The sequence below is a fragment of the Hemibagrus wyckioides genome, linkage group LG03 (assembly GCF_019097595.1).
Source record: "Hemibagrus wyckioides isolate EC202008001 linkage group LG03, SWU_Hwy_1.0, whole genome shotgun sequence".
NCBI classification, from domain to species: domain Eukaryota; kingdom Metazoa; phylum Chordata; class Actinopteri; order Siluriformes; family Bagridae; genus Hemibagrus; species Hemibagrus wyckioides.
In genome coordinates this window covers 4,666,214-4,680,175 of record NC_080712.1, presented here as the reverse complement: position 1 = coordinate 4,680,175, position 13,962 = coordinate 4,666,214, and the positions used below count along the sequence as shown (strand labels likewise).

At 39.3% G+C, this 13,962-nt stretch overlaps 1 protein-coding gene across 1 annotated transcript in view; it reads right to left on the bottom strand.

Moving 5' to 3' along the window:
• The window catches only part of glra3 (glycine receptor, alpha 3), a 72,634-nt gene that overhangs the window by 23,743 nt on the left and 34,929 nt on the right, over positions 1–13,962 (bottom strand). The window contains exons 5-6 of the mRNA XM_058385987.1: positions 12,350–12,432; positions 9,210–9,347 (exon numbers count right to left, since the gene is read on the bottom strand). Of these exons, the coding sequence (XP_058241970.1) occupies positions 9,210–9,347; positions 12,350–12,432 (221 nt within the window). The remainder of the gene's footprint in view (positions 1–9,209; positions 9,348–12,349; positions 12,433–13,962) is intronic.

Below are 13,962 nucleotides of genomic sequence, written 5' to 3'. Positions count from 1 at the left end.
TGCTTTACCAGCATAGGGCAGGAAGAGCTAGTTAAACTTATCACCACGGCTAAACCAACAACGTGTTTGCTAGATCCAATTCCAACTAGATTGCTGAAAGAAGTGATACATGCAGCTGGAGAGCCTCTTCTCAATATTATTAATTCCTCGTTATATCTAGGCCATGTCCCAAAATCTCTTAAGTTAGCAGTTATTAAGCCTCTTCTCAAGAAATCGAAACTAGACCCTAATGAAATATCAAATTACAGACCGATTTCAAATTTCATTTATATCAAAAATATTAGAAAATGTGGTGTCAGCCCAATTATGCTCCTTCCTACAGGAAAACAAAATCCTTGAAGAATTTCAGTCAGGTTTTAGTCCCCATCATAGTACAGAAACTGCAGGAAGTTAAAATCACAAATGACTTGCTTTTAACTTCGAACCAAGGTTGCATCTTGATTTTAGTCCTGCTTGATCTTAGTGCTGCATTCGACACTATAGATCATAATATTCTCATAGATCACTTACAAAATCACATAGGCATGCAGGGACAGGCATTAAAATGGTTTAGATCCTACCTGTCTGATCGATACCACTTTGTAGATTTAAATGGAGAACTGTCCAGTGTAGTGCCAGTGAAATATGGGTGTCACAAGGGTCAGTTTTAGGACCTCTGCTTTTCTCGGTATACATGCTTCCATTGGGTAACATCATTAGAAGGCATGGGATTAGTTTCCATTGTTATGCCGATGATACCCAGTTATATATCTCATCAAAACCAGATGAAATACCTAATTTGTCTAGACTAACTGAGTGTATTAAAGATATTAGAGCTTGGATGATTTTCTATTACTAAATTCTGATAAGACAGAGATATTACTTATTGGCCCAAAAACTAGTACACAGAAGCTCTCGCAATTCAGCTTGCATCTAGAAGGACAACAGCCTTCTTCCATCTTTGAAATATTGCCAAGCTTAGAAACATTTTATCTGTATCTGATGCAGAAAAACTAGTTCATGCATTCCTGACCTCCAGACTGGACTACTGTAATGCATTACTAGGTGGTTGTCCTGCATCTTCAAAAACAAGCTACAGTTAGTCCAGAATGCAGCCAGTTAGTCCAGAGTTCTTACCAGATCAAGAAAATTTGATCATATAACCCCAATATTATCATCCCTGCACTGGCTACCTGTTAAGTTTAGAATTGACTATAAATTAGCTCTATTCACGTACAAGGCTCTAATTGGTTTAGCTCCCACCTATCTCTCCAGTCTTCTAACACGTTACAATCCACCATGCTCTTTAAGATCGCAAAATTCCGGACTTCTAGTAGTTCCCAGAATATCGAAGTCCACAAAAGGGGGTAGAGTGTTTTCGTATTTAGCTCCTAAACTTTGGAATAGTCTTCCTGACAGTGTTCGGGGCTCAGACACAGTCTCCCAGTTTAAACGTAGACTAAAGACTTATCTCTTTAGCCAGGCATACATCTAACACTTCCCATAACCTTGTGCTCCAGTACATCTGATTAAATACACATTATCATCTAGTACTGCTAATATTATGAACAGCAGCTATGCTAATGCTGTTCCCTTGTTTCCCTTCTTCTACACATCCCGAGGCATACAGAGACTGTGCCGGCTCCAGTGGCATCCGGAGATGGACCAGCTCCAGCCGGGTTCTGTTTCTCATGTTAAGCTGCTTTGAGACAATGCTCTTTGTTAAAAGCGCTATACAAAAATAAATTGAATTGAATTAAATTGAATTGTGTGTGAATGGTAATATCTGAGGGAGCTGTTGCTATAGAAACGATGTAGTATTAGAACAAGTGCATTAATACTAATAAACCCGTGGTATTGCAGCTGCACTACTGTCACATCTGCTGTTCTAGAAAATTCCCCGACCGAACAGAATTGGAGAATCGTAAGAGCGCTGTGGTGTTGTAATGTTTAAAAAACTGAACTTTCCTCACTGAAGTTTCCCAGAGAAGTGCAACAAAAAGAGAAACTGATTAAATGAGTCGGTACGAGCTTCTGGATGGCGGCAGTGTAAATGAGGAGTGTATAAATAAAGAATCACTTGTGCACCAAAGAAGCATGAAGGAAGGCTCTTGTGGTGCTGGATGAGTCTTAAATGACTTCCTCTGTGAAAGAAATCATCTTTTTTGGCAGCGCAGATTAGAGTGACACATTTTCAGCCAGCTGTCCTAGATAAAGACAACGCCGCACAGAATTAACACACAAAGACACTGTAATGTCCTAACGCTTCAAACACACATCCTATAACACCTCATTGCTCGGTCAGCATCGTCTTTTCCGTCTGGGTCAAGCGATAAAACAGACCATATACTATACGAGGAGGAGGTGGAGGAATAAAAAGAGGTGAAGAGAGAACAAAAAAACAGAGCGAGGGAGAGAAATGGAGATGGAGGGAAAGACATCACGGTCAATAATTAGGTCCATTAAAGGCATCACTCTTAAAGCTCATTAGCTGTTACTCATTAGTCAATGTGTTATTAATCTTGATGATTAGTTTTACACACACACACACTCACACACACACACACACACACACACACACACTCATTCACACACACACTCACACACACACACACACTGATGCAGGATGATAATAATAACACAGCCTCACAAAATAAAGTTGGGAAGCTATAACATTTATGTGACTTACTACAGGCTACAATCTATCTATCTATCTATCTATCTATCTATCTATCTATCTATCTATCTATCTATCTATCTATCTATCTATCTATCTATCTATCTATCTATCTATCTATCTATCTATCCATCCATCCATCCATCCATCCATCCAACCCAACCTCCCACATACCTATCTATCTATCTATCTATCTATCTATCTATCTATCTATCTATCTATCTATCTATCTATCTATCTATCTATCTATCTATCTATCTAAGATTATCATGCAGTAGAAATGATTCTAATTCAGATTTTTACAAGTATATATTAGCAGAAAAATCTGCTAAGCTTGTCATTTGCTATTAGGCGTCATGTGAAACACAGCAGGCAAAGGACACAGGAGCAGCTGGGCTTCTACATTATTAGTCCAGTACCAGGAAACAAAAAGTGACAAGCAGGTCAGGAATAGGCTACTGTCTGGAAACTGGGCAATCTTGAGGTCAGGAGCAGGCTACTGTCTGGAAACTGGGTAATCTTCACAGAAGACAGAACAAAGGGCTCAGTATTGCCTCGGACACAGGCACAAGGAATGTTCTCTATCTATCTATCTATCTATCTATCTATCTATCTATCTATCTATCTATCTATCTATCTATCTATCTATCTATCTATCTATCTATCTATCCATCCATCCATCCATCCATCCATCTATCTGTCCATCCGTAAGGAACAGGCTTCAATCTGGAAACTGGGTAATCTGGAGGCCAGGAACGGGCTACAGTCTGGAAAGTCACAGAAGACAGAACAAAGGGCTCATTAATGCCTCGGACACAGGCACAAGGAACGTACACTGTGCCACGAGGACAGCGCATGAGGAAAGACCAGAAAGAAACCAGAAAGAAACTTAAAACAGGTAAACTTAACTATGAACCATGAGGGAAACAGGAATTGACAAGTGTGTTCTAGCTTTCGCCATGTTTCCTGTTTAATATTCAGACATGAAAAATACATAATTTCCACTGGTCAGATTCTTCCAGGGGTCAAACCAACACACTGGTGGTGCATGCTGATAATTCATCAGTGTGTGTTTGTGTGTTACAGACATCGCATACCACATACACATCCTTCAGAGCATTTATTTCAGACCTGTGTAACAGGACCATGTCGTTTTTCTTCAATCTATATTGAACCACAGTAATAAATTAGCTGGGTTTTTTTCGTATGATGTCTCTGTGCAGGATCGATATCAATACAGCGTTCAGGGAACAATAGCGGTTTCATTTAAGTGGGAGATGTTTCTCAGGAGCGTTCAGACTGACAGCGGCGTCTCTTTAGGGTTCCTCAGAGACCCGGTACAGCCACCGTGAGACGTCTGATCTGTCAGAGATGTGTGAATCATTCTGTCCACACTACAGGGAACAAGCCACCACTGTTTCAGTGTCTCTCTCACTCTCTCTCTCACACACACACACACACACACACACACACACACACACACACACACTTGTCATTTTTCTAATTAATGCAATACACATTTGCCTAATTAATTCTAGCTACACCTAAATCTAACCATAACCTCATTAAGCTCAGGAAAGCAATTTTATTTTAAAGTTCATTATGTTTTTGTTCAGTTTTAAAATAAAGCTGCAGGAAACCAGACAAACGTTACTACAAGATAAAACCTTGTGACACACACAGGTTCATTTTTTTCACATTAAACAAAAAAAACAAACAAATATATATATATATATTCATTAATTATTGCTCAGAAGTGAAAATACTTGAGTGTGAAAGTTTGTGCAACCAACATCATCCTGTATTCATAAACGATTACATAAACGATGACAGGTGAGGTGAATAAGACTGATGATCTCCTCATCATGGCACCTGTTAGTGGGTGGGATATATCAGGCAGCAAGTGAACAGTTTGTCCTCATAGTTGTTGTTAGAAGCAGGAAAAATGGACAAGCGTAAGAATTTGAGCGCGTTTGAAAAAGGACCAAATTGTGATGGCTAGACCACTGGATCAGAGCATCTCCAAAACTGCAGCTCTTGTGGGGTGTTCCCGGTCTGCAGTGGTCAGTATCTATCAAAAGTGGTCCAAGGAAGGAACAGTGGTGAACCGGAGACAGGGTCATGGGTGGTCAAGACCCATTAATGCACATGGGCAGTGAAGGCTGACCCGTGTGATCTGATCCAACAGACGAGCTACTGTTGATCAAACTGCTGAAGAAGTTAATGCTGGTTCTGATAGAAAGGGGTCAGAATACACAGTGCAGGACGTGGTCATAATGTTATGCCTGATCGGTGTATATTAAAATTTTTACATGGCAATAAATAATGAATAAGTTAGAAATGATTCCTTATAATTATTTTTTTTAAGATAGTAATGTTTTAAAGAAAAAGCTGTAACAATATGCTTTTTTAACTTTTAATAATGACTACGCAAATGTCGCAAATTTATTTATTATAATATGACAGGCTCCAGTGCACAGTCTTTATAACTGATAATAACCTCTGAAGTTGGGAGAAGATTTCAGGCCAGATAGAAATTAGAACTTGGATAGATTTAGTGATACGAGGACAAAGGGCACGCTGAAAAGCAAATCTGACTAAAAATAATCAATCAACAGAGGATTGATTTTATAAATGAAATGCCGGATGTGTGTCAGAGGCGAATGTTTACGGCTTAGGGTCTGTTGGATAATATCAATTTAACAGTCGGGTTTTTATGATCCTGTGCTCAGCCTCAGATTCCTATTCTTGGTTGTAGCTCATCCACCTCATTGTTAGTGTAAAGTCTATAATGAGCTCAGAACCTCCACTGACCTATTAGTTCCTCAGGAGCACTAGGTTGCTGTTGAAGAAAGGACATTTACATTATTTACTGTCCAGTGTCACCCAAATGAGGATGAGGTTCCCTTCTGAGCCTGGTTCCTCTCAAGGTTTCTTCCTCATATCACCTCAGGGAGTTTTACCTCACCACCATCACCTCAGGCTTCTCATTAGGGATAAATGTTATAGATAGTAACTTTAAACTTTATCATTTTCCCTCTATGTTTCTATACTGTTTTCCATTTATATTCCTTCTCCAGGAAGGTTATGTATAAATGTCCTCGTTCCTCGTTGCTCCTCTCTTACCTTACCTTTAAGTTACTACAGACTTCCTGTCAGGTTGAACCAGTCAGGAGTTTCTTTCCCAGTTCAGTCATCAGTGTGTTTCCTCCCACAGATCTGCAGCTCACTGGATGTGTTTTTGCACCTTTCTTTACTGTAAGCTCTAGAGACTGTTGTGGGAAAACAAAACAACTCACTTCAGCTGTTTCTGAAATACTCACCCATCTGTACCAGTAACCAGGCCATGTGAGACAACCCAACCGCTGAGATATCATTTTTCCCCTTTAAAAAATCCCCAGCTGATTGGATGCAAGCTGATTAGATGATATCTGATTGAATGCTTGCTATTCAGATTCTAGCTGATTGGATGCTATCTGATTGGACACTAGCTGTGGGATGCAAGCTGTGCAGCTACTACCTGATTAGATAGTAGCTGATTGGATACTAGCTGTTGGATGCAAGCTGATTGGATGCTAGCTATTCAGATACTAGCTGATTGGATAGTAGCTGATTGAATGCTAGCTGTTTGGATACTAGCTGATTAGATACTATTTGCTTGAATACCAGTCGATTGAATGCTACAGTAACTGATCGGATGCTAGCTGATCGGACAGTTAGTGCATGACATTTTGCTCAACAAGCCTTGTCCTTATCTTTGGGTTTTAAAATGGTCCAGTTATAAACCAACCTGCTAGCCTCTTCATGAACGTATCTCATGCTTTCACAATCAACATTTTATAACCATGGACTACTGCAAACTCTATAAAAGTTTCATAAAGAAAATAAGGTTCAATAATTTAATAGTTCCTATTAGAACTATCCTAAAAGTTCCTGTGAAATAAAGATCCTGTCACTGGAGCTTATTAAATTCTGCCCATGGCTCTAAATCACTTTCCATTTTATTTAAAGAGCTCAAGACTAAAGGAATTATTGAAGCGGCCCCGGTGATGTGTGTAGTCACGAGGCTGACGGTGCAACACGGAGCAGAAATCCATTATTTCCTGATGAGTTCTCACTTTGCTAACTTTCACTAACTCGGTCATGGCAGCACACAGAAAACGTCCCGCTGTGTGGAGATAAAGAGCTCCTCAGTCATCATGGAGATATCTTTCCATCTCACTGCAATCACTGAGCATCAAGTCAAAGTGGCAAAAATGCTGATGTTTTGTTACAGATGTGATGAGAGATATCAGGTGTGTGTGTGTGTGTGTGTGTGTGTGTGGCAGCCCGGGAAAAACTTTTAAACACATTTTATTTGACAATTCTTCAATAAATACCTACCTGAATGGATTGTTTTTTTTGTTTTGAGAAATTTCTGGTATTTTAAAGCATTAACATCAAAAAGATTTCACAGTTAAAGATTTGACTGAAAAGACGCCACGCCCACCTCTACATTTAGAACCCAGCAAACTTATCAATCCCTACAGGATTTACTGCAGAAATAAACGCAAATTCGACCCAGCTCCATAATATTCAGAGGAAATTAAGATTTTCTGCAGATTTGAGCCAAGATGCGGCGTGTGACATATTCATCACGTTCTTCCAGCCACGTGAGTAGAACGTGAGTAGGAGATTAAAACAAGAATCCTGAGCTAATGATTTCACAGATTCAAAAAAACAAAGAAAAAAATCCCTCAAAAAAAACCTCAAATAAATAAATGGAAAAAACAAAACAAAACTAAAAACCCCTAAAAAACAAAAAATCATAAATAAATAAATAAACAAATAAATAAATAAATAAATAAACTTTAAAAAAGCAAACTAAACAAAAAAAATCTTTCAAAATTGGGAAAAATTTAGCATTTTTGCCATAACAATATGATAATTAATTAATAAATAAACAAATAAACAAAAAATAAACAAAAAATAAATAAATAAATAAATAAATAAATAAATAAATAAATAAACAAAAAATAAATAAATAAATAAATAAATAAATAAATAAAACAAACTCCTGGAGGGGACTGAGTTAAAAAATAACTTGACTGTCAAAGAATGTTAAGTTTACAAAAGCAACAAATTAATTAATTAATTTAATTCTTACTTTGATTATAACCCTCAACTGCATCTGTCTCTCCTAAAACGATGGCTGATAGATTCTCTCGCTTCTGTTCTTGTCAAGTCTTTAATTAGGTCATTGGAACATTTTCTCTGTACTGGTCTCTTCCTCTGTAGCAGCTCTTTTGATGAGGAAGCGATGATGCAGGACAATCAGACAGTTTGCCATCTGATTACATTGAGGCTTACGTCTACATTTAGCTTCCTGATGAGGGTCTGAGACGTCTTCAGACACAATGACTGATTTTACAATCTTGTTTTTATCGTTCAGCTTAAACAAGCCTATACAAAAACATTTGCTCATCATTTTTAAACAGACTTACGTTCACAATTACAATTGAGAGGTCAATATTTTTGGTGGAAAATCTCAATTTTCCTTCTTTCTGGCTGTTTTTCAGAATTTATATATTGTTGATGTCTGACCCTTTTCTGCAGAGCCCCACACAATTATCCTGTGCTTTTATTTTCTCTACTAAAATGTAATTAAGTTACTAAATCCTTATTTCAGGAAATGTAGCCCTTGTAGTCAAGTGACTTACAATTCATGCAGAACTAAGCAGTTGAGTGTTATTGGTCTCAGGCATTGACCATACAGTGTTAGTGCTGGGATTCAAGCTCACAACCTTCTCATCTGTTACCCAAACTGTCCCAAATCCTTGCTGTTACCCGTGGGGTAGAGGAAGGTTTCAGGTGTGTAATGTAGAAGCTCTGGGGTTAAGAAACTCCACATCGCGGTGCTAAACGTGTTCAGCGTGAAACCATGCACTGTTAGAACATTACGACTTGTTGCTAGGCAACAGACACCCAATCAGAACCTGAACAGCGTGTGAAAACCTCATATCAGGTGAAAACCAGGATGTAGAAACACTGAACAAGGTAAAAACAGCTCTGTAGAGAGAGTCAGGTGGAAAAACACTCGGAAGCATGCGCTGTGGAAGTGTGAGAGAAAAATACACAAATTAGCGGAATTAACGGCTGGTTAACTTCACAACAAACTTAAAAAGATGATAAAGCTGTGAAAGATAACAGAACCTGCTCAAGTGCAGAACCACAGACCTGAACTTTTTCTCCTCTCTGAAGTGAAAGCGTGAGACGAGCCGTTAATTAAAATGCTCGTTTGATGGATTTATCCAATCAGGATTGTTAATAAAATATGCAAATGAGATGAAGGTTGCAGCAGGGTTTGTGTGAAACATCAGATAATGAAGATCCAGGATTGAGTGTTAACCCCAGGTAAAGTAGGAGCAGTGTGAAACCTTCGAACTACACAAACCCAGGATTCTGTTTAGCCGGAGTTTATCATCACACAGGGAAATATTTTATGTGTGGGTAATCAGTTTGTGTTAGCTATGGTGTTTTTGTGCTGTTGTGGGTGCAGAACTGGGGTTCAGACCTGTGTTGTAATGCTTGGTGCAGTATCTGAGATCGGTCTCGCCCTTCAGGATGAACTGAGGAAGCGTGAGTCCTTCAGCTACCTGCACAGGTCCTTTCTCCTGCCACTCAAAGATGAGATCGTTCATGGTGTAGCCGACTGCAGAGACAAGAGAGAAGACTGTGTTACACTATCTTGCGTAAGTATCCCCCCCCCCCCCGAGGTTCAGTGATAGTGAAACCAAACGGAATACTAATTAAAACTATACAAAACAAATCAACAACAAATTCACAGATTTTTAAAATAAACTCTACTGTATACGCATTGATCAGACACATCAGACTGGGATCAGAGATTTATCCGAATATTTAGATACCAGCTAGCTTGGTTCTCCTTGCTTTTATGCGCCATTATGCTGCTTCTTTGTGCTTCTTGACTGAAACACCAGAAGATTTTCTGCATAATAAAGCAGCTCGAGGCCCAGAAACGAAGACGAATCGTGTCTCTGAGCACTAAATCGTGCCATCGCAAATATCCCCAAGGCTAACTGCGGTGGGAACGGGAGACGGGGTGTAAAAATGTTTAAATAAATCAGAGCTGATGTAATTAGAAAGAATCTTGACGTTCTTTATTTAGCTCCAGCATCCATTTAGACTCTCATCTGATGGAGGATTGAGGCGGCCGAACGGAGAGAACGGAGAATTACTTTGCATAAGTGCTTTACTCTCAACGGCTTCACCAAAGTGTGCTATGGTTTTTATTCTCCCGCTCCTCAGGAGGACGGAACGTGAATATTTTAGCATGCAGGTGTTTGATATTTAAATCATTTAAATAATAATGAATATGTCTTGAGGTTAGAATGTCATGTATATGTTTTACAGTATTTTATTTAATCAGATTTTAAGGTTCTCTCCATTGGGTTGCTCTTTGCTTTACAGTTGCTGCGTATAAAAGGGATAAAAAACTTGGAAAATAATCAGTGATGTGCATGATGAAGTTATTGATTTATTTCATGTAACAGCACTCTACCGAGAGAGTTATTTCTCTTATACAAAACGTATAATGCATGTCATATTTTGTTTTTTATCCATTTATAGTTACATTTAATGTTGGGGAGAGACAAATCCCTCACCCATTTTTGCTGAAATTTCATAAAAATGACGTAAACTTGAAGCAAGTTGGTTACAAAGCACCGACACTTGAGACTCCTTCAACAACTTCAAACAAAATCAACATTTTTTTCCTGGTTAAATGCAATCTGTCTGGTGTGGAAGACTTAGCCTACTAGACGTCTTTGCACATCAGTTATTTTGCTAGGTTGGTAGATGGTCGATCGTGTCTCGGCTGATGTGTACCGTAGTTCCTGCATTGTGCACCGTGAAGTGTGTAAAGTTTAACCAAAGCTACATATCAAATACAAACTCAAATCCAGATTAGAAGTTTTAGGTTTGAATTTCTGTTTTGTCTGCTTGTTGAATCTATCTTGTCAACAACAATAAAAGAAACTTCCTCCAGGGTTTGGTGATTTTGCGTTCCCAGACTTTCTCTGGAGCTTGGAATTCTTTTGCAATTACAGCAGATTCTCCACAGATTTGTTCAGAGACGTGTCATGTGACGTCATCACAACACCCATTCAGCCCAAACTGTCTTCCAGTCATGTGTTTGGAACATGAGTACTATGAAGAACTCTCAGCGAAAGTCATTACATGTGTGTCTTCACTGGTAGGAGTAGAAGAATCCTGTGCTCGTGATTTCACCAGTTTTCCAGATAAAAAGCTCTAAAAAAATTTGGGGCAAAATTTGAATAAAGCATCCCAGGTTACTAAAAAAGTTGCAAATCAAACAAAATCACAGACAAAAAAACCCCACAAATTCCTGTAGGGACTGACTATCCCAGACACAGCATATGCTTAGGGATCTGCGACACTGATTTTTCCGCTATATCCTTCTAGCTCCACTTTTCCTTGATTGTAAATTGTAACTAAACCCTTTAGTTTAGTCTTCTTTTTATTTATATCCCCGATAAGCTGTTTGTTGTTCCACCATCAGCCAGTCAGCGGTATTATGTAATGAAGCCGGTCTCTGTAGTGTAGACCCTTTTAATTCAGGCAGGATGAACCGTCATGTCATGCATTAGGCTGCTGTAAAATATGCGAGGATGCAGACAGATCCTCAGTGACAGGGTTCTTCCGTTAAAAGCCCTAGTCACTGAACACAGCGATCGTCCTGCTAGGGACTGAATGAATTATTGCCGTGCGGCGCCGCAGCCTCCTGTGAGGAAATGAGCACTCAGCGTGACTTACTGCATACTTCAACTACAGACTTGACTAAACTTTCAGCTCTTAAACAAGACAGACTGGTGGAACGTGCTGATCTAGCATCCGTATTAGGTTTATTTGAAACAATGTTCCTCAGCAAACCACAAAAAAATCTGTTTTCGAGTATCATATATGGACTGAATTGCAAATTATTGGTGTTTATTACAGTGCTGTAAAGTGTTTTTGCTTCCTGTTTCAGTCCAAGTCGTCATTTCTTATTGCTAGACCACAGTGTTGCTGAATTCTCAATTCTGATTGATTAATTTTATATCTTAGTAGCTAATCACGGTAGCTATATTACTATGCCAGTGCTATTATGTAATGTTTCTGTAGTAACCTCTAAAATAGGGACTTTTATTTAAGACAGCGTTTTTAAAAAAATACATTTTTTAAATTTAGCATGTATGGAAGGAGTCTCCAGTGTCAGTTCTGAAGCATATGTTTTGTAAATGTTCCACGACATTAAAAGTGATTACAAATGGACAAAAAGTACATACAATAATAACTAGTAACTAATAACTTGTCTATAGGTCTGCTATAAGAGGATTAATACATAGCAATTGTTTTATTTCATATTTAAGGTAAAGGATTACAGCTCCAGCGTCAGGAGTACTGCATTAGTCCTGTTCCTAGAAGAATGCTAGATCCATGAATCCCCTGCTGGGAGGTTAAACAGAGGCCCAGAGGTTCAGCTATGGGTCCACATCAAACCTAATGACATCAGGGCATCCTCAAGGCAACCTCATTACAACCACAGCTACCATGACATGTTAGGGGGAAAAAATTAGTGTAAGGGATTATGCAAAAAAATGAGAAGAGGGACAAAAAGGCTGGTTTACTCACAGCTCTCCAACTGCATGATGCATGTCTGTACATCCATGGGGAAATTCTTCAGGTCCATCGGACACGAAAGCGTCAGGGTCAGTCTAAATGTGGGTAAAAATTATTAGAATGATTTTTCTCACCACTTTTATATGTATAGAACATCTTAGAGTAGACTGAATGATGCTGTGTAGTCCACAATGTAACCAAAATAAAATGAAATCCAAAGAAATATCCTGGGAATTTGTCGCGCTGGGTATTATGCGCTTCAAAACCAGATTTCAGAGCTTAGGGTTTTCTTTTAAAGGAGCTGAGCAATCGGTCGTATTCTTCATATTACTATAATTTTCTTTCACTAAAACCCATCAGGCAAACTATCCCATAGACCAGACAACATGCTTTCCTGGCATTTGGCCAACACCTTTATCCAGAGTTACTATTTTATTGCATTTGCTCAGGTGCCCAGCAGTAGCAGCTTGGTGGACCTGGGATTCTCATGCATCTTGGTTGACCTGGGACCCCGATCAGTAGTCAAATGCCTCAACCACTGAGCTACCACATTTCCATGGACAGTAGTCTACGCAAGTAAGACATACCATACCAAGAAACTCCCCTCACTCATTCTGTGGCTTCAGGCAAATGAAGCCGGACATGGGATTCAAACTCACAACCCTCCAACCAGTAAGTCAATGCCTTAACCACTTAGCTACCACATTCCCCTGGACACTACTCTACGCCAGTAAGACATACCATACCAGGAAACTCCCCCTACTGACTCTGTGGCTTCGGACATCGCTTTCAAACTCACAACCTTCTAATCAGTAGTCCAATGCCTTAACCACTAAGCTACCACATTCCCCTGGACAATAGTCTATGCAAGTAAGACATACCATACCCTGAACACACACACACCTACTCTGAGGCTTCAGCCAAATGAAGCTTAATCTGTAAATGTATTTCTAATCATGGCTGCCAATCAGCTTTCAGCAGGCATGTCAGCACTGAATTTCCATCACAAAATTTTACCAGATATAATTGTTCTAGGTTACCTGGCAACAGCTGCAACAGGATTTGTGAATGGTGCTTGGCCCCCATAGATTGCTGCTGCCATTTTTTTTTCCATTATTATGTCAAAGCCCGATTTGAGGCATGCATTTCCAGAGCAGGAGCCAGTAATGTTCAAGACAGGATGGAGGAAAGGCTGACAGCTGCAGATTGCCTATGTTTTAATTATACTCCTCCTCTCTGGCTTCTCTAGGGATCAGGCTGGGAAGTGAATGCAATGTCAAGTCATATCTACCCTACACTTCTCATCCTCTCTCACAAGTCTGTGTGTTACCTCACACTCTGCCTGCCCCTAACCACCCCACTCCTTTGGTCTGATTGACCCTCTGGTTCACCCTGGTATGACTTCTGCTTGGAACTTTGGCACTTGTCAATCACCTTCTTCTACTGTAGATGTTTCCACATGGATTCAGATTATAGATTTACACTTCTAAACAGTTGATGCCTATAAAAACAGTTGATGCCTATATCTCGGGGTGGTTTCAGTGGATAGTCTAATCTCAATGCTGTAGTTAAATACTAGGCATTTATTCAGAACTGCTGCTGTGATCATAGGTCTGTCCTAGGCT